Genomic DNA, 20,705 nt, shown 5'->3' on the forward strand with positions numbered 1-20,705 from the left:
TGCATTCATTAGGTAAGCAAAGCACTCAACAACCCCACGCCTATATGGTGCATTAGAATAGAAAGCAAAACTCCTGGCTGACTCCAGCAGGGCTCTGTGTATCCACAGCCTGAGACCCCTGGTGTGCTGTCTGCTAGGCTCACTGGCATGGCACCTTCAGGTGGAAGATGACCTTTTAGATTCCCAAATTTCTCCCTGGTAAGTGGATAGTGAATGCTGCAGAGTGAAGTTCTCACCCAGGCACAGCAGAAGGAAGGAGGGAAGCATTGTTCCCTGAGCCAGACTCAGGATCCCAAAAGCAACAAGCAGGCTGCTTCTAGCCTGAGGTTTACCCGTCTGTGGGACCACAGCAGAGGAACTACTTACAGTTCCTGGCACCTGCTCTTTGGGCAGCTCCCTGACCTCTAAGCACCTGCTGGAATCAAGGGACTCTGGCCATGACAGAAAGCTGTATTCTTGCAGGTATTTCCCAAGAGACCATGATGGATTCAGGTGAATTCTCTCTCTCTTTTTCTGCTCTGTGACAAACACAAATACCTGCCATTTGATTTCTATCTTTAAAAATTATAGCTCAATAATAAAAGCCAGTTCCCAAAGAAAATTATCACGTATTTCCCCTACTATGTTATAGTTAATGCTGAATACATAAAAATCTAGACATAGAAAGAACATCTTCAGATTTAACTCTTGTTTTATTCCTGAGATACTGTGATTCATCTAATTATTTTTCTTGTTAATTTATGAAATTTAGTAAAAACTGAAAGTCACACTTACATAAAACTAGTTCCTATATATTTTTGGAGGCAAATAATTTATTTCCTGTATCAGAAAAAAAAAGGAAAATCTCACATTCCCTATAATTAGTAAGTCTGCATTTTTGGAGTAATATTGGGAGTAGACTCAAAAAGATATAACAAGGTTCATGATATATGGCCTATTTTTGTCAAGTGGAAACTCCATGCTTATTCAGATGAAAAAATAAAGTAAGTACACTCTATACTCCGATAGGATTCTGCTCTTATACCTGTAGTCATACAGACTACATATCACACACACACACACACACACATACACACTCACACGACACACCAGTAAGTTTATGTAAAAGTGAAATTTGATAATAGTTTTTAGTGGCTTGCACTGTGACATTTCCATCCCCACAAGAGACCTGTTTCAGGTCCTAGCTGCTTTGCCTCCATCTAACTCCCGCCAGAGCACATTGGTGGCAGGCAGATTTTGATCCAAGATCTTGAGTCCATCGTACCCCAAGTGCCAAACACAGGTGGAATTTGTGGTCCTACGTTCAACCTTCAGCCACTGAGGCCTTTTGGGTAGTAAATTAGCATAAGATAGTACACCCTCTCTGTCTGTAACTCCCTAACTGTTGGTCACTTTGCCCCCTCTATCCAAACTTCAACTATATCAGTTAAGTTAGCTCAATCTTAGAGCATCCAGGACGTGGTGCCAGCACTGAGCGTGGCAGAGGCACATCATGCAAATGTCACAGGTCTAATGCAGGTTGGAGGAAGAGACTAAATCTCAGGAAATAAATTCTGCAAGTCAGTCACCAAAGTCACACACAGAACCTCAAATAAACTTAAGAAACATGACGAAAGACATACAGCTGACTTGAGAAGCAATGGAGCCTGCTCTTCAGCATGAGTCTCCGTTGCACCATTCCACGCTCTCACAAGATATCATTTAAACGATTATTGTGAGATGTCTCTTTCTGTACCAAAGATAGCATATTTGATAACCAAGGCAAACAGAACAGAACAGGGACATAGCAGTCTGGGGAATTTTATTGTGGCATTGGTTCCTATTTTAAAAGATAAGATTGGTAAGAAATACATTACTGTAATTAATTCCTACTGATTTATTATTAGTCATGCAATGGAGGCTGCCTTCTAGGGAATCATAAACATTGGAAAACACGCACATAGGAGCAAGAACATGTGAGATCCCAACGCACGACTGGATGAGCATTCAAGTTCTGTATAAGTTCATGTTATTGCAAAGTTCCCTGAACCTGAATGGTCAATTGAATAGATGGTGTTCATGTGGTTCCTTCGGCTTCTCCATTCCTCACCTGCAGTGGCTATGCCAAATTCAGAAAGGACAGAATGTCACCTCTGGGGCAGGCAAGGTCAAAGTTCCCACTGGGACTTTTCAAGCAGGAGCGTGAAGAAAATTTAAGGAAAATTCACATCCATCAACCATTCACTCAATCCCAGACCCGTATACCTGGACCACAAGACACTTTCAGCACAAAGTACTTGGACACAGGGAGCAGAATACTGTCACACACAAACTATCTAGAATGGAAAATTATTCTTCCTTCATTGCTGCCCTTTTCTTGATTTTTATCCATTGTAAGCAATTTATTTACATGGGACCTTCTTGGGCGATGACACAGGGATGAGAGTTTTGGAGTAACAGAGTCTCAATTTTGTCAGTATGTCTGAGAATACAGATGGCATCCTGGGTTCCAGGAGCAAGATCCTAGACTGGAAGGAAACCAACTGACCACTCACACACTACACTCTGGTACCATAGTCTGTGCTGTTTGGTAGTAGCATGCACATAGGAATGCTGGACAAAGATCAGAGTTGCATCCTGCTCTAAAATTGCATACATGGCATCCCATGTGAGAAATCACACATTTGAATACATGGCATCCTATGTGAGAAATCACTGCCTCATTCTCTCAACAACAGGGTTCACAGCTACCAAGTGCACCATTTTTTGTATAGATATGCTTATCCTATTTCTAACACTTTGAAGGGATATCAGCGTAGAAATGATGAACCGATGAGTGTTGCTAGGAATGACTGGGAATTAAGGGCTTTGCTTTTCTCTATAAAAAAACTATATTTGGGTTCTTTCTCTGACACATCTATTTTGTAGGCTTGACTGTTCTTGGTGATGCTTTCCAGGAGTGATGATATAAGTGTGTGAGATGTTACTCTGTAGGCAAGTGAGTCAAGATTGCATGCATCCCCTGAAATATTTTATACAATGCATGTGAGCCTATAACTATCATCATCCAAGCAAAGGCAAATACAACTAAAAAAGCTGAACAAGATTCTTATAAGAGTAAAATCCTGGCACCTGTGCCATTTTTACTTTATATTTTGCAATAAAAAATAATGTGTTATTACAAGCCAATGATTGAAGTCTTTTCAACACATCTTCTGTTCATGGAGACATAGATATATACAAATGTTCTCATTCTTCTCAGGTGCTGTGTTTTTGTTGTTCTGCACAAGGTAGGTCCCTAATGTCCAGCAGGTATTTCATAAATAAAATTCTAGGAAATAAGACATCTTCCCTGCATGCTTTCCACTTCCTTCATTTTTTATTTAATTTGAAGTTTTAAATCACAATCTTAATGATTAGAAAAACAAACAAACAAAAAAAACAGAAAAAAAGTGCTGCAGTACAGGCATATTGGCAAGGGATACTAAAATAATCAAGTCACAAGATACCAGTTCCATTCCTATATATCGTGGTTTATTTGTGTGTATTCTATATTATCTGTGACATATAAGGAAAAGCATGAACATGTGACTTTTTGATGTGGCTGGAATAGAAAATCTAAAGCTGTTACAATAATGACGCCTAGGGCCCGGCGCGGTGGCGCAAGTGGTTAAGTCCTCGCCTTGCATGCCCGGGATCCCATATGGGCGCCGGTTCTAGTCCCGGCAGCCCCGCTTCCCTTCCAGCTCCCTGCTTGTGGCCTGGGAAAGCAGTCGAGGACGGCCCAAAAAGCTTTGGGAACCTGCACCCGCGTGGGAGACCCAGAAGAGGCTCCTGGCTTCGGACCGGCATAGTATCGGCCCGTTGCGCTCACTTGGGGAGTGAATCATCGGATGGAAGATCTTCCTCTCTGTCTCTCCTCTCTGTATATCCGCCTTTCCAATGAAAAAATAATAAAAATAAATCTTTAAAAAAAAAAATAATGACGCCTAATTGCATGTTTTTAAAAAATAAACCAGTAAGATAGGAGAGATTATATTAAATAGTATCATATGATGTCATATGATAAGAAATTGTATCAGGGGATACGTGAAATATTCAATTATGCACACTTGACCTCATGCAGCTAAAGAGCATGTGTAAGACTTATGCTAGTTAAGATTCCCATCAACACTGCATGTGGCATACATATGCAAAGGGATACCAGCAGACATCCAATGGATGAAATCTACTCGTTTTATAATAAATTTGGTGAACTGGAGATCATTATCCATATTGTAAAAGGCCAGTTCACAAAAAGAAAAATTTACATGTTCAATAAAATAAGATTTTAAAAAGTAATTAATTGCAAAAAGTAGTATAGGCACCATAAAAATAAACATGGATTTATAGTTTTAGCACATAGACTATTACCACATGAACATCTATTTCTCCATGACATTTTTGAGCCCCTTTTATTGCTGGAACCATAAAGGTGGAAAAAGGAGAAATCAGAAAGAAAGTTTGCTGACCTACAAGAAATTACACACACTGCAATTCATTTCCAGTGTACACGGATGAATTATTATTATTATTAATATTAAAAGCAAGACATGAACAAAACAAGCAAGTGTTGTGTCTTCCTTGGATAAATGCATCACAGTGTCTGACCTTAGGCTTGAGACATGAAGTAACCAACTCTGTTCAGCCACAAGGCCATGGGTTCCACTACAGTTTACACAGCAAAAATCTTTTCAGAGCCTTCTTCATGTCTCCACTTCTCATGCTGTAGATGAAGGGGTTCAGCATGGGAGTGACCACTGTGTACATCACCGAGGCTGTGGCAGTTGAATGTGAATTATGGCTAATAGAAGAACTAACATACACACTTGTGCCATAAAGTAAGGAAAAAAACGAGATGTAAGGGGCACATCTGCCCTGAGCTGATGAGATGGCATGGATGAAGGAGGCAATCTTGGAATAGGAGTATAGGATCCCAGTCAGAGGACCTCCTGTCAACAGCTCATCTGCAAGATACGTCATGAGGTCATTGAGAAAGGTGTCAGAACAGACTCTGTGGGCCACCTGAAACACCTCACAAAAAAAGTGGTGGATTGCTAGATGTGTGCAGAAGCTCAGCCTCAGCACCAGTAAGCTGTGCAACAAAGCAGTCTGATGGTCCAGCAGAACAGAACGAGCTGCTCACGGAGCCGGAGATTCACGATGACTGTGTAGTGCAGGGGGTGACAGATGGCCATAAACCAATCACAGGCCATCATGGCCAGCAGAAAGTTGTCCAGTGATATAACAATTATGAAGAACATCTGTGTGATGCAGCCTGCATAGCTGATGGCTTGGCTCTGCGATTGGATGTTTGCCAGCATCTTGGGGATGGTGGTGGAGGTGAAGCAGATGTCCACCAAGGACAGGTTTGCGAGGAAGAAGTACATGGGAATGTGGAGGTGTGGGTCTGAAAGGATGGACAAAAAAATGAGCAGGTTCCCACTTACAGTGACCAGGTAGAAGGAAAGGAAAAGTCCAAAGATGAGAGGCTGCACTACTGGGTTCTCTGAAAGTCCCAGGAGAAGGAATTTCACAACCCATGTATGGTTAATTGGTTCCATGTTGACAATGTGACTACCTATTGGAGATAGAATAGGACAGAGTTGAGTGCTGGATGCCTTGCAGAAACATCATCATTTTGATAAATGGATCCCTCCAACATCCCTCTGCTCCTTCTGATGAAGAATTCCTCTCTGATGAGCCGCATTTCCTTGTGAAACTGTGCACCTGCAGGTATGCGTTCCATTCATAGACTTGAGAGAATGAATATTGACCACTCATCATGTTCCTGGCACCGTTTCAACAATGTGTGAGCAAACCTGAGACCCATATGTCCTTAATCCTGAAGACAGAATATAAGCAAAGAGAAATCATGCAATAAATCACATCATGCTCGTGTATATTTGGAGGAGAGCAACAAGCTTTAAGCCATGGGAAATAAATAAGGCTGTACTACTCATGTATCAGGTCAGAAAAACCCAGCAAACAATGTGTCATTTGAACAAAAGTTAGGATCTTAAGGAACATAAAGCAGGTGCACAACCTTGTCTTGGAAATAGTGTGTCTGGCAATAGATTCGGGCCAGGCAGATACCCTGTGAAGGGGCTCATTTCAGGTGATTAAGACAACTGTGGAAGACTTTCACAACAGGAATGAGCAATAGGGGAATGTTGACACGGATGAGAGAATATTAAGGCAGGAGGTAGGCTCATCCCCCTGACACTTCAAGATGGAGGAAGTCCTTCTGTCCAGTGTCACTGCATTTGATCTTTTTTCTGATGAGCTACAAAGACCTTTCTTGAAGTGGAAAGGGTACTACTCTATGTCCACCTGTGCTTGTGTGTTCTAGCTACTGTATTATGTGTGACATTTGAGGACACAGGTGGTCTTGATTTATAATATGCCTATTTGAACTTAAAAGTATCATAATGTCAACAATACACTGAAAAGACGGAAGATCCCGAAAACTGTGTTTTAGCAGAATGTATTGGTAGTTGGGGATTGCATAACCCCTAGGGTCCATGAGTCACTTCAAAATGCCCACAAGTGAGAAACGTCACAACCTTGTGAAACTGTCAGCATTCAAAGCACAGTTTGGATTTTTCAGCATGAGAAAGACAATAATCATGACCTTGAACCAGTGCAAGCTGGAGACTATGTGGTGAGGTGCCCATTTTCTGTCACTGTTACTGCTAACCACCTCCACAAATGATGTACATACAAACAGACACACACACATAATAATATTTATGTGCACACAAGGCATGTGGGAACGTTAGAAAGTTAGTGGAAATTCACACTGTGTCTTACTCCTGCTTTTCTACCGTCTCCTTCAAGCCCCTGAGAAATGTAGTGAATGCCATGGTCTCCTTCATGTGGCATGAACACTCTACCCATTCCATCACATCACTGGAGAGGAGCTCTGTGGGGCTGTCACCATCACACTAACTGTCCCTATGGAGTGTGGATGGTACCCATAACTTCAGCTTGTGACTCCCCTGCTGGCTACATTTCTATATGTCCATTAGCTTACCTGGGCTGGAAGGTTTCTTTTCTTTTTTTTTTTTTTTAACATCCCTAATAAATAGGAATGTTCCCAACGGGGGGATCTGACAGGATCAGGGAGCTCCTCAGAGAGATCATTAGAGCTTTCACTGGTCTTGGCAACTTGCCTGGTCCAATTATATCTTCTTGATATCCAGCATTAAAAAAAAAATAAAGAGATACAGCAGGTTGGGATCAAATAGAACAATGTGATGATATCCTCAAGGCATTGAGAAACATGCAGATTGAATGCTACTACATGAGCAAAGAGAATAAACCAGCCATTCACCAAAGTCAACACACAAAGAACATCATAACTTGGCTTGGGTTTTTTGTGTCAACCACAATTATTTTCTTATATCTATTGCTTATTATTTGACAGTCGATTTCTATGAGGTCTCATGGCTGATGAGGGAAGGTCTTCATTTTCCCTTTGAAATATGTCATATTTAGTATTCCATTTTTCTGAGTCTCTCTCTTGTCTTATAACCCCATTGAGCATTCTCTCATCTTAGTTCTCAGCTTTGCCCAACCTACACACGTTCTGTCATGCACACACATTTACAAAAGTAGCCATTCCTTGATTTTACATGAAATAACATTCTCCATGGGATGTGTCCCTCAAGACATTCATTATGTCAAAGGCATTTATTTAGGTATGCGATGTCTTTGCTTTGTTCATGCAAGGGTTAAGTGAGTAGCTGCCTTACTTGCTTTATTTCTGTATCAATCATGACGTGGTCCAGGGAACAGTACTACATAACGTAGAAACAGATTTGAAGTAAGGAAAGAGCAAGAACCGGAGAAGAAATCACATCATTAAGATCATCAAAAAATGTTTTAAACAAAAGTAAATCTCCTACATGGATTGCATAGCAATAGTGTAACATAAACATAGATTTAAATCAGTGACTATCTGATCACAAAATATATGACATGGAATATTCTGGCATAGAGAAGATTCAAGGTCATAATTGATTGTTTTGAATAATAATAGGCATTTAGATAGTATGTGTATTTTTAATTCCTTACAATTTTTGTTTGTTTAAAAATATTAATTTAAAATATTTTGAGATTCAACAGATTTTCAAATATATAATATTCTCTTCATATGTAGAAATTCTATGCATATATGATGTTCTTTCTTTACATCATGGATATTACCTCGCATCATGGAGGGTTCATGACAACAAACATAAAGTGAGGACACTAAAACAGAGTATTCAAGACAACATTAATTCCAAAACAAGATAGTGTTACAATTTAGATAGCAAAGTTTGAAAGCTTTCATAAGTTCTGGCACAGGTGTCTCTCTAGCTGCAGAAACACTGCATTTGTCCACACTGCACGTACTGTTAAAGAGGATCAGAAAACTCAGAGACCTGAACTGTGGTGTCTGTAAGAAGCTAAGCACCTCTGACAAGGCTGGTGTCCATTATCACAGCTGCAGTTTGAGTCTCAGCTGCTCTGCTGCAGATCCAGCTCTGGGGATGCACCTGGGAAGGCAGCAGAAGCTGACCCCACTGTTCAGCTCCATGGGAGACCCAGATGGAGATCCTGGCACCTGGAAAGGCAGCAGAAGTTGACCCCAGTCCATACATCCTTGCCATGCACATGTGAGACCCAGATGGAGTTCCTGGCTCCTGGAAAAGCAACAGAAGCTGACCTTGGTGCTTAGATCCCTGTCCTCCAAATGGGAGACCCAGTTGGACTCCCTTTCTCCTGATTTCAGTCTGGCCAGACCTGGATATTGGAGTGAATAGAGGCACTCACTCTCTCCTTGTGTCTGTCATGCTTTCAAATGTTTAAAATGGTTACAGGGTGCTATTCAACTGTCTCATGCCTATTTTCATTTTTATATTTAGCACCAGCATCCTATTTTCAAGACACATTTAACAGTTCCATTGGGAGTCCATCTTTCATTGCAGCTTCATATTTCAGTATGATAGTCTCTAATATACAGCTATTGTGCTTTTCCTTAAATGAAAAGTCATAAAAAAAGTCAACACAGGAACAAAATGAGAAAATCTATGAAACAAATATAAAACAGAAGGCAAAACTTTCTACAACAGTGGGATTTAAACACTGTTGGGTGTGTACCAGTATTCTTTGATTTCCTTTGACCTTCTTCATCATTTGAGTTACAGTTAGGGCCTAAAATAAATTTAACTTTCTGAGAGTCAAGTTTTTATGCAATTTGTTTATTACAAAAAGGAAGGAAATCCAGAAGTATGATACCTAATTGAGGAAAACCAGGAGAAATGGATAGACTTTCTGAAACTGGTTGATCAGTTGTTCGAGATGACATTTTATTTCATCATTGATCCATTTATATTCTCCCTTTCATATTTCAATGCAAGTTACTTGTTAAGCAGTAGCACAAATAAACCCATCAGGTAAGCAATGTGGAACCCACGTGTTAAGATATACTTCTCAGGGACTAATAAGAGCATCACTTAATTTTTCATAAAATAATTACAAATAAAAAGAAATTTAATATTTTAAAATAAAATAATTGGCTAGAATCAGAATTTGCCAATAGCCACAGGCGTAGCATACAACTAACCATGATATTCAACAAGCAAAACTTAAAGAAATCAGTTTCCCAGGAGAAGAAACAATAATCAAATCTCAAGATGCTCTTTCCATTTCTACATAATTTTTGCATTCAACGTTAACTATGACATATTATGGGAAACACATGATAATTACCTTAGGAGAAATGGCTTGTCTCACTGAGCAAAACATTTTAAAGTGAGGTGCTAAATGGCAATTATTTGTGATTGCCCCAGAGCAGGAGAAACAGAAAAAGATTCACCTGAGTCCGTCATTGTCTCTTGGAAAACACCTGCAAGAAAACAGCTTCCCATCATGGCTATAGACTTTTGGGGCCAGCAGATGCTTAGAGGTCAGGTAGCTGCCTAATGAGCACGTGCCAGCAGCTATAAATAGATCCTCTGCTGCAGTCTCTCAGACTGTGCAACCTTGGGTTAGAAGCAGCCTGCTTGTTGCCTTGGGTGAATCACCCTGGTTTCTGCATTTGGGGTCTGAGTCTGGTTCAGGGACCAGAGCTTCCCTCCTTCTGCTGTATCTGGGACCAAGCGTCAGGCTCCAGCATCCACCATCCACCATTCCCAAGAGGGGTATCTGAACACAGCAGGAGTGGTTTCAGGCTATGGCCACAGAGTCACCCAGGAGCTGAGCTAACACACCAGACAATTCCGGAGTTCTTCATCATGTAATTAACCACTGAATACAAATGCTAGTGATTATCATGGCAAAAAATGTTGGATCTCCTAGGGCAATGGTCAGTGCTAATGAAGAAATGAGGGGAAAAACGATAATCTCTCAGAGACAATGAGAGGCTTCAACTGCCTGGAGTGCATGGAGCCAGCTTTGCAGCATTTTACGTTCCGGGGGAGAGAAGAAATTTTCTTAGTGGACGGACATGTAGTGCAGTGTACGGACATCCAGGCAGTGAGAGATTGGTTGTTCCCCATTCAAAATTAATTAGAGGAGGGAAATGACAACCCCCTGGTCCTGGAACAGCCTCTGTAAACTGAGTCAAAACTCTCCTCCTTTGCTTTATGACTGACTGTACCTGTACTGAAAGGAAAGGCCCTGGTAGGAGAAATGTGTGGATGGAAATCCTAATAAGAGCAGCCACTGCAACATAAATGTCTAACAATCTTCTCTCTGCTCTCACACTGTGTTCTCAGATGAATCAATGTTAATGACACAGTAAGACGGGCTCTATCAAAGACACCTGCCTGACAGATATTGCATCATCTGAGAGTTGGATACTCTCAAGGCTTCCAGTCACTTCCATTTCTCTGCAATTTCATGCTTTCCTGGTGTGCTCTGGTGAGAGAGTTTTATTCCTGTCTTTATTATCATTTTACATACACAGATTGCTTTTTCTGCCATTCAGTTCTTTGATATGTACTTGGAGTGTTCTTCAATGCAAAAAAAGAATGTGCATTTAAAGGTAAGTATATTATGGTCCAAAACATCTCGTGAAAAAGTATTTTAATCCATACTTGTGCAGGGTAATCAAAATTTAGATAACTATTTTGCAAAACACATATACAAACATGAGTAAATCTGCTAGCTGCATTTTGAGACATTTTGATATACCTTTTCAGTAAAATTTAAGAGAACTAATGAAAGATTGCAAATCACAAACTCATTCTGAGTTGCAAATCCACTGCAATTAAAATCTACAAAAAATATGATTCTGCACACGGAGTCTTAATAAGTCCTTTACAAGTATTTCTAACGTTCTCCACATTCAGTTGTTCTCATTTGACATCCTTTATGATTCCTCCTGTATAGCTCATTCAACTATTTACTCATAGTGACACACTTCTGCCTCCAGTTGCATTTCACTAAAGATCATTTTATCTGTAATAAGCAGAATTGCATCCCAGTATCTTATAATATACAGAAAACCACATATTATACATCATTTCAACTCCTGCTTATTTCTTCATGCATTGATTTGGAAAATGTATAGTGAGTTGGTATACACTAATGAATAAAAATTTCTAAGTGGTCAAAAAATATCTTATTAAATGTGAGATGTAGTTGATGTTTTAGGGAAGGCCTGAGAGAGTTAAGGAATTCTTGTTCAGTGATTTCACTGGGAAAGGGACAAAATGGGACCTGAGCCATCTCCAAATGTAGGAGGTACATTCTAAATAGGAATGCATCAGTTTCGGATTTGCACTCTGATATTCACTTTCTCTTTGTATGAATATGCTTCAGGTGCAACTGCATATTCCTGATTGTGACCTGAACCACATGAAAGTGAGAAACCAAACTGAACAGCTTTCAGCATTCATTCTCCTGGGATTCTCAGAGGACCCAAGCCTGCAGCCTCTCATCTTTGGGCTCTTCCTCTCCATGTACCTGGTCACTGTCAGTGGGAACCTGCTCATTGTCCTAGCCATCCTCTCTGACACCAACCTCCACACGCCCATGTACTTCTTCCTTGCTAAGCTGTCATTAGCAGATGTAGGCTTCACCTCTACCAGCATCCCCAAGATGCTGGTGAATATCCAGACACAGAGCCAAGCCATCAGCTATGCAGGCTGCATCACACAGATGTTCTTCCTTATGCTATTTGGAGGTCTGGATGATTTTCTTTTGACCGTGATGGCCTATGACCGGTTTGTGGCCATCTGTCATCCCCTGCACTACACAGTCATCATGACCTCCCAGCTCTGTGTGAAGCTCGTTCTGGTGTGCTGGACCATCACTGTCCTGAATGGCATTATTCATTGCTTACTGGTCCTGACTCTGAGCTTCTGTACGCATGTTGAAATCCCTCACGTTTTCTGTGAGTTGAATCAGGTGATCCACGGAGCCTGTTCTGACACCTTTCTCAATGACTTCATGATGTATACTGCAACTGTGCTGCTGGCAGGGGGTCCCCTATCTGGGATCCTGTACTCCTACTCCAAGATCGCCTCTTCCATTTGTGCTATCTCATCAGCTCAGGGAAAGTATAAAGCCTTTTCCACCTGTGCCTCTCATCTCTTGACCATCTCCCTGTTTTATGGCACCTTCATAGGAGTGTACGTTAGTGCCAGCACTGACCCAAGTTCAGCCTCTTCTGCAGCAGCCTCGCTGATGTACACAGTGGTCACCCCCATGCTGAACCCCTTCATCTACAGCCTGAGGAACACAGACATGAAGAGAGCTCTGAAAAGACTGCTGTTCATAAAATTTAGTTAAACCAACTGTATTAGGGCTGAGCAGCATCAGGGACTTCATGTCTCAAACCTCAATGATAAATATTATGACGAATTTATCAGAGGAGGAAGCAGAGCTTGCTTAGTCTGTTCCCTGTTTTGTTTCTATTATTATTAGTAGTAGTAGTAGTAGTAGGATCCATTCCTCTGGGCACACTGCAAATTAATGACCCACCGCATTGCAATGTTTTTTGTCTGGTATGTCAACAATATCTTTCTGATTTTTCCTTTTTCCCATTTTTATTGTAAGTCTTGTTTCAGAAATTCAAGGGAACTCAACAATTCCATGGAAAATGTGAGCCAATGTGGGCAGTTAATGGGCTATATGACTTTTAATTGCATGCTTATTTTTAAAGTGACTACACATTTTTATAATGAATTCATGTATTTTAAATTCTATCGAAGTACCACTTATATTTGCTTTTGGAATGGCCTTTTTCGGTATGCCTTCGGTACCCAGTTGCACCATATTTAATGCAGAAAATAAGATTTCATTCTTTTGATGGCTGTGTGTTATTCCATTTATGTATACCACATGCTCTGTTGATGGGAATCTTTGTTAGCATAGTCTTACGCATATTCTGTGAAATGCACGATGGTAATTGTGGAATTGAAGTGTCCATAGTTCTCATGATATAGTTTCTAATCAAATAACACCTTATGACTCTAGTCAATGTTCTCCTTAATAGCTCAATAGTTCATTTTTTAGTTAAGATACATTTAAGAATCACTATAGTAAAATTTTGATTTTTTTATTCCAACCAGAACAAAAAACACATATTTTATGCTTTTTCTTATATATGATAGTTCATATATAATGCACACATGAAAACAAGATATGTAAGAATGGACCTGGAATCTTGTGATTTTGTTATTGTATTTTTTGTCAATACTCCTGCACAGGAGTCACTCTGATTTTTACTTGACATTAACACTATGATTAAAATATTGAAACTACTTTACTGCATAAAGTTGTAGAAGAAAAGGAAGAAAGGGGATATTGAAGCAGGGAGGTATGACTAATTTCTTTGAATTTTATTTATAAAAGTCCTGAAACCTGTTCTCTTTCTATCTGTAGATATTTAAGAAATTTAATTTTTTTAAAAAATCATAAGAATATTCCCATCAACTCACTTGAGGCAACGTTGATTTCCTCAGTGCAGGGATAGAACTTTTGTGAAAATGCCTGTTTCTTCATTGTGGTTCTGAGAATTCTTCTTACGTCTGGTAGGACAATATGTTATCTCTACCATATTCCAATGCAAGCTACTTGTTAAGCAGTAGCACAAATAAGCCCATAGTGTAAACTTTGTGTGAAATCCATGTGGTTAAATATCTGAAGGCATGAATTTGTCAGGGGTTAAGGGAGTATTACAGAGCTTTCCATAAAATAAGATAAATAAACTAAATTTAATATTTAAAATAAAAAAAATTGGATAGTATAGTATTATACAAGTAGCCACAGGCTTAACATACAACCAACCTTTATATGCAACAAGTAAAAAATAGAGAAGTCAAGTTTCCCAAAAGTAAACAATCAAATCTCAAGATGCCTTTTCCATTTCTTTTTTTTTTAAGATATATTCATTTATTGAAAAGTCAGATATACACAGAGGAGGAGAGACAGAGAGGAAGATCATTCTTCCAATGATTCACTCCCCAAGTGAGCGCAACGGCTGATGCTATGCCGATCCGAAGCCAGGAGCCTCTTCCGGGTCTCCCACGCGGGTGCAGGTTCCCAAAGCTTTGGGCCGTCCTGGACTGCTTTCCCAGCCCACAAGCAGGGTGCTGGATGGGAAGTGGAGCTGCTGGGATTAGAACCAGCGCCCATATGGGATCCTGGCGCGTTCAAGGTGAGGACTTTAGCCGCTAGGCCATGCCACCTGGCCCAGCCTTTTCCATATCTACATTATTTTTGTACTAAGCTTTAACTACAACATCTTAGGGGAAAACCATCATATTTGTCTTTAAGGAACAGGTTGTGTAAAAAAGAATTTTTTTAAAGGTGAGGAAATAAATGGCAGCTAATTGTGATTGCCACAAAGCAGGAGAAAGAGAAAGAGGATTCACCTGGGTGCATCATGGTCTTGAGAAACACCTGCTTTCTTGCCCAGGCTATAGTCCCAGGTACCAGCAGGTGCTTAGAGGTCAGGGAGCAGCCTAATGAGCAGGTGCCAGGAGCTGTAAGGACTCCTCCTCTGCTGTGGTCATATAGATTGTGCAACCTTGGGCTAGAAGCAGACTACTTGTTGCATTTGGGGTCCTGAGACTGATCAGGAGCCGGAATTTCCCTTCTTCCCTCCTCTGTGCCTGGGACAGAGCTTCAGTCTGCAGCATCCACCATCAAGGAAGGAAACTGAGCATCCATACAGACATTTTAGTCATGGAGAGGTGATGCAGGTGAGCTTGGTAGACACTTGAGAAGGGATCTCAGACTGTGGACACAGACAACTTTCCCTGGGGTTTAACCAAAAGCTGAACTAACCTAGCCAAACCCTGGGATAGGTCTAGGGTTGTGACTGCTATGCTTAAGTATTGAATGCATTGGTCAGTGATTTTCAAGGGGAGGGAAATGTTGGATATACTATGGCAATAAACATTGCTAATGAAGAAATGAGGGCAAGAAAAGATCAATTCTAGTAGACAATGAGTGGTGAAAGTTCCCTCGAGTACATATAGCCACCTTTGCACATTGGGGAATCTGGAGAAAGCAGAGAGTGAATTTTATATGTGGTAGACTCATGCTGGAATGAGTTCATATTAGATTTTAGTGAAAAGAAACATAGTGGTGAATACAACCCCTGGCCCAGGAACAGCCTCTGCAGACTGAGTCAACACCCTGCTCTTTCCAGGAGTGAAGAGTTGCAGTAACTGACTGTTCCAGTATCAACAGGAAAGGGCCAGGAGAGGGGAAATGTTTCCTGGAAATCCTGATAGAAGCTGCTGAAACACTCAGGTCTCAGGGTCTTCTGTCTTCTCTCACTTCACTCTCACGTAACTCAATGTTATCTTAACTAGACAGTAAGAACAGCTCTATCAAAAGACACCTGCTTGACAGTTATTACATAAGCTGTGTGTTGGATACACTCAGGGTTTTCCTACCATTCTCATTTTTTTCCCTAATTTCATTGCTACCCTGGTGTGGTGTCAGGTGAGAGAGTTTTATTCCTATCTTTACTGTCTTCATACCAACAAATATTGACCATTGTTGTCAGCTTGCTTTCTGTCATGGAGTTCTTTGAGCATACCTAATAAGCACACTGTACTTATTTCAGTACAGTGAAAAATATATTTACAGTGTAGCGTGGTATGCCCCAAATGTCTCATGCAAAAATATATCCTAATTCAAACTTATGAGGGGTCATCAACATTTGAACAACTCTTCTTTGCAAAATGTATGCACAAAAATAATTGAAGCTTTTAGCTACATTTGTAAGATCCTTTGATGGACCGTTAGTAGAAAGTAAGAGGATGTGTCAAAGCTTCCAGTTTTTGTTGTCAAAATCTCTAACTCATCCTTGGGTTCCATACCTATGCATATTAAATCTACAAAAATTTCAGTCTGCAAACAGAGAGTTAGTAAGTCAGTTTCATATATATTTCCGATCTACTCCATGTTGAGTCCTTCTGATCATCTGAAATCCTTTGTGATTCCTCTTTGCTTAACATGATTGAGTCATCTGCTCAAAATCATAGCACTTCTGCTTGGACTTCCATAATGTGCCAGAATATCACTTTATTTCACAATCAGAACTGAATCTCTTCATCTCATAAGATGCATGAAATCACACATTTTATACAGCTTCTTCTCCTGATATTTGGTTTATACAGTCAGTTGGAAAATCAATGGTGATTTTTTAACCTCTGATGGATACATATTACCCAAGTGGTCAAAGAATACCTTATTATAGTTGAGAAGCATTTGATGATGTAGGGAAGAATTGAGGGTACAAAGCAATTTTTGGTCAGTGATCCCACTGGGAAGGACCAAAATTAGCACCAAACCAACTCTAAATTGAAGTTCTGAATCGGACAGCATAAATTTGGGATTTCTGCAGTGTTGTTTACATCTGTTTTTTATGAATATGTATCAGGTTCAGCTACTTCTTCCTGACAGTAATATCCACCACATGAAGCTGAGCAACCAAACTCAGCTTTCAGAATTCATTCTTCTGGGATTCTCAGAGGACCCAGCACTGCAGCCTATTACATTCAGGCTGCTCCTCTCCATGTATGTGATCTATGTGATTGGGAATCTACTCATTATCATGGCCATCCACTCAGACAACCACCTCCACATGCCCATGTTCTTCTTCCTTGCCAACTTGTCCTTCTTTGACATCTGCTTCATCTCCACCACCGTCCCCAAGATGCTGGTGAACGTCCAGACACAGAGTCAAGCTATCAGCTATGCAGGCTGCATCACTCAGCTGTTCTGCTTCATAAACTTTGGAGCATTAGATAACTTTCTTCTGGCAGTGATGGCCTATGACCGGTTTGTAGCCATTGGCCACCCCCTGCACTACACAGTCATCATGAATTCCCGCTCTGTGTGCAGCTCCTTCTTGTGTACTGGACCATCACTGTCCTGTATTGCTTGTTTAACAGCTTAGGAGTGCTGAGACTGAGCTTCTGCATACACCAGGAAATCCCTCATTTTTTCTGTGAGTTGAATCAGGTGGTCCACAGAGCCTCTTCTGACACCTTTCTCAATGACCTCATAATGGACTTTGCAACTGTGCTTTTAGGGGTTGGTCTCCTGTCTGGGATCCTGTACTCTTACTCTAAGATTCCCTCTTCCATCTGTGCCATCTCATCAGCTCAGGGAAAGTATAAAGCCTTTCCACCTGTGCCTCTCATTCTTTGATCATCTCCCTATTTTATGGTACAATCATAGGTATGTACCTCAGTGCCAACACTGCCCCAAATTCAGCCTCTACTGCAGAAGCCTCAGTGATGTACACCATGGTCACCCCCATGTTGAACTCCCTCATCTACAGCCTGAGGAACATAGATATGAAGAAGGCTTTGAAAAGACTGTTGTTCCATAAATGATAGTGGAACCCACAGTGTTTGGTATGAGCAGTGTCAGTGACATCATGCCTCAGGCTTCGGGGTCAGACAATGTGATGCATTTATCAGAGGAGAAAGCAGAACTTCCTGTCAGCTCGCATTGTTTTATTAATGATTAATTCCTCTGAGGGTACATTGCGGATGAATGACCCATTGCATTGCATTAGATGTAAACTGGTAGATCAATTTAAAAGTGTAAATAACATTGTAGAAAAACTAAAGCAAGAGAAGACCACCATTGAATTAGGACTGATATTTTAGAATTTTACTTAGGAGATACATTAAGCCTGTACAAATTATATCCATAAAATATTTTAAAAATAATATAATTTATTTTTTGTTAAATAATCTCACTTAGTTGATTCAGGTACAAAGGGTGAAGGGATACAGGAAAGTGGATAATACCATTGTTTCCACACTAGTATCATTTTTTCCCTGTATTTAGGGTCAAAGGAGAAACAAAGGGAAAAGTCCAACCCAGCCTCCCACACATCCCACCCAGGTCCCAAATGTGAGGCACACTCCAAGAGTCCTGCTCAAACAGTTTCTATATTTCAACAGTTTTGATTTGTTACAATCTTGCCATTCCCATCATGATGAAATCTATTCACAATCCACTGGCTGACACAGGTTCTTCATGATTAGGGTTCTGAGAATAGCAGTTCAGTTGGAGTGATCTCCAAAGAAACTTCATCAGAGATGATCCCACCCTGATTCTTGCGTGAGTTTGCTAGTACAGTGTCCGGCACAGTCCTTCACCGTAATCAGCTTATGCACATGCTGGTCGTTGCAATTGCTGGGTCATTTCTGTTTCCAGCCCTGTCTTCCACTTGAACCAATGGGTGTTACAGTCCAACTTTATCCAACCCACTTCATACTTGGTCCTGATGCTAACCAGTGGAAGCTGCAGCCTAGTTGGGGCAACTCCCCATAAACCCCAACAGACCTGCTCCCTACCCTGGTTCCCATGCAGGACAGTATGTACCACAGGCTTATTCAGTCTGTCCCACATCGCATTTAGCTCTGGTATTTGTCATTGGGCATGAAGCCTAGTTCAACCCAACCTACTATCCAGCCCATACACATACTGTGCTCTCCAGTGGGAGTGGTTTCACATGAGGGTGGTGCCCACTATCTCCTTACTAGGCCACTCCAACTTCCGGATTATGCACTCTCCAGGTGGTTCTGGCATTTAACTTAACAAAATTAGCCCCTAGTGCCAGCCTCTGCCAGCTGATGATGTGTCAAAGGCCAACCAACCCTCACCCACTGTAATTTTTGCTTGCACCAGTCAGAACAGTCAGCCCAATCTGGCCCTTCCCTAATCTAGCTCACATGAGGCCCACAGGTGTTGCAGCCCTGCCTGTTCTGGTCTGCTCCCATCCCAACCCATGCTCTCCAGTGGGAGTGGTTGTCCAGCAGGGGAGACCACATTCTCCTGCCAGCTTTGCCTCCTCATCCCCAGTTCTCATGTGTATTGTTTGGGCACTGCAACCACATCTGGTATGGCTCACCTCACCTTGGCATTGCTTAATGTGACCTGGCATGTGTTGCAACCAAATTTGGCCTGGTCCACACTCTATGTTGGTGTTTGGATTCACCAGTGGGTAATGTGAATGGGTTCAACCTGGTCTGCCCCCAAACTATGCGATACGTATGATGGTGGTCATCTTTCTTTGTCCCGTTTTGGGTTGCTCCTTATCATAGTTCTGTGCTCAACTGCAGGGACTGTGTACTAACAAAGGGGTTTCCCAAGCTCCTTCTTCAGAACCTCTCTCTGTGACAGATATTGTACATACTGGTAGTTCCATGGGCCAGCCCTCATTGCTGGCCTTGAATCCATTCCATTTCTTGGTGTTGGATGTTTCATACACTTCCAAGGTTTGTCCATACCCACACACTGCTCACAGATGGCTCAGTAGGGTCAGAGACCTAGCCTAGTCTTTCCTACATCTACCCAGGTTCTCCAGAGCACCAAATGGTGTTGGCATCTAGCCCTGTTTGGTGTGCCCAGCCCTAGTCCAGACTGGTTTCATATCCAGACTTAATGCAGCCCCTACTCTAGCCCTTGCTCCCTCCCATGGGAATCATAGCCAAGCAAGGGTGTACTCTCAGAGCTCCTCCACTGAATCTATTCCCAGCCCTAGATTGCAGGTGTGCCAGTGGGTGCTTTGACCCAGTTGGCTTAGCCCCTCAACTGTTTCAGCCTTTGCCTTCGATGCTGTGATATGGTATCCCTGCCTTATGCAGACAAGTTGGTGTAAGAGCCTAGGTCAGAATAACATGTGTTCCATCCTGATTTTTGTTCTTTTTTGTGAGTTAAGGTTTGCATGGCCCCACCCAGTCGGCCTCATTCCAGTTGCGGCTCAGCTGACCCCACATCCCAGTGTAGGATGCACCTTCGGGTGGTGCTGCCTTGACCTGCCCAGATTGCCATCGGTTCCTTTACCTATAAGTGATGGCAGGTGGCTTGGTCACTCCTAACTTAGCCCATTGCCACCCCAGCTCAGGAGCTAACCTGCTGGACTTGTAGTTCCACAGGGTTGTGTCCTTACTTCCCCTACAGAGTCTATCCCCTGGACCAAGTCCTCTCGCACACTGGTTAGTGTCTTGACCCTGACAAATGTGACCAGTCCACTATCCCACCACCCAGATGGGTAATGGTACCTATCCCTGCTAAACAGGTCCCCATCCATAGCTTTGGTGTGGACTGGTGTGTGGCAGTCAGTGATGCTCTATGCTAACAGCCCATCTCAGGATCAATCTGGCCCGAATTGATCTTTTGGACTCTCCCCTCCAAACCACCAGGTC

General features: G+C 41.5%; 1 protein-coding gene and 2 pseudogenes across 1 annotated transcript; 2 read left to right on the forward strand and 1 right to left on the reverse strand.

Moving 5' to 3' along the window:
- Nucleotides 1-4,686: 4,686 nt before the first annotated feature.
- Nucleotides 4,687-5,408, reverse strand: LOC121171809 (annotated as a pseudogene).
- A 6,460-nt stretch (nt 5,409-11,868) lies between these two features.
- On the forward strand, nt 11,869-12,804 carry LOC121171810 (olfactory receptor 7A10-like). Its single transcript, XM_041003542.1, has one exon. The coding sequence runs from the start codon at nt 11,869-11,871 to the stop codon at nt 12,802-12,804; it is 936 nt and encodes a 311-aa protein (XP_040859476.1).
- A 4,147-nt stretch (nt 12,805-16,951) lies between these two features.
- LOC121171811 lies at nt 16,952-17,876 on the forward strand (annotated as a pseudogene).
- Nucleotides 17,877-20,705: the final 2,829 nt, after the last annotated feature.

The sequence above is a fragment of the Ochotona curzoniae genome, unplaced genomic scaffold (genome assembly GCF_017591425.1).
Source record: "Ochotona curzoniae isolate NIBS_2020 unplaced genomic scaffold, NIBS_Ocur_1.0 scaffold_274, whole genome shotgun sequence".
NCBI lineage: Eukaryota > Metazoa > Chordata > Mammalia > Lagomorpha > Ochotonidae > Ochotona > Ochotona curzoniae.

Coding starts and splice junctions, on each gene's coding strand:
- LOC121171810 (XM_041003542.1), top strand. CDS start 11,869: ATGAAAGTGAGAAACCAAACTGAACAGCTTTCAGCATTCATTCTCCTG.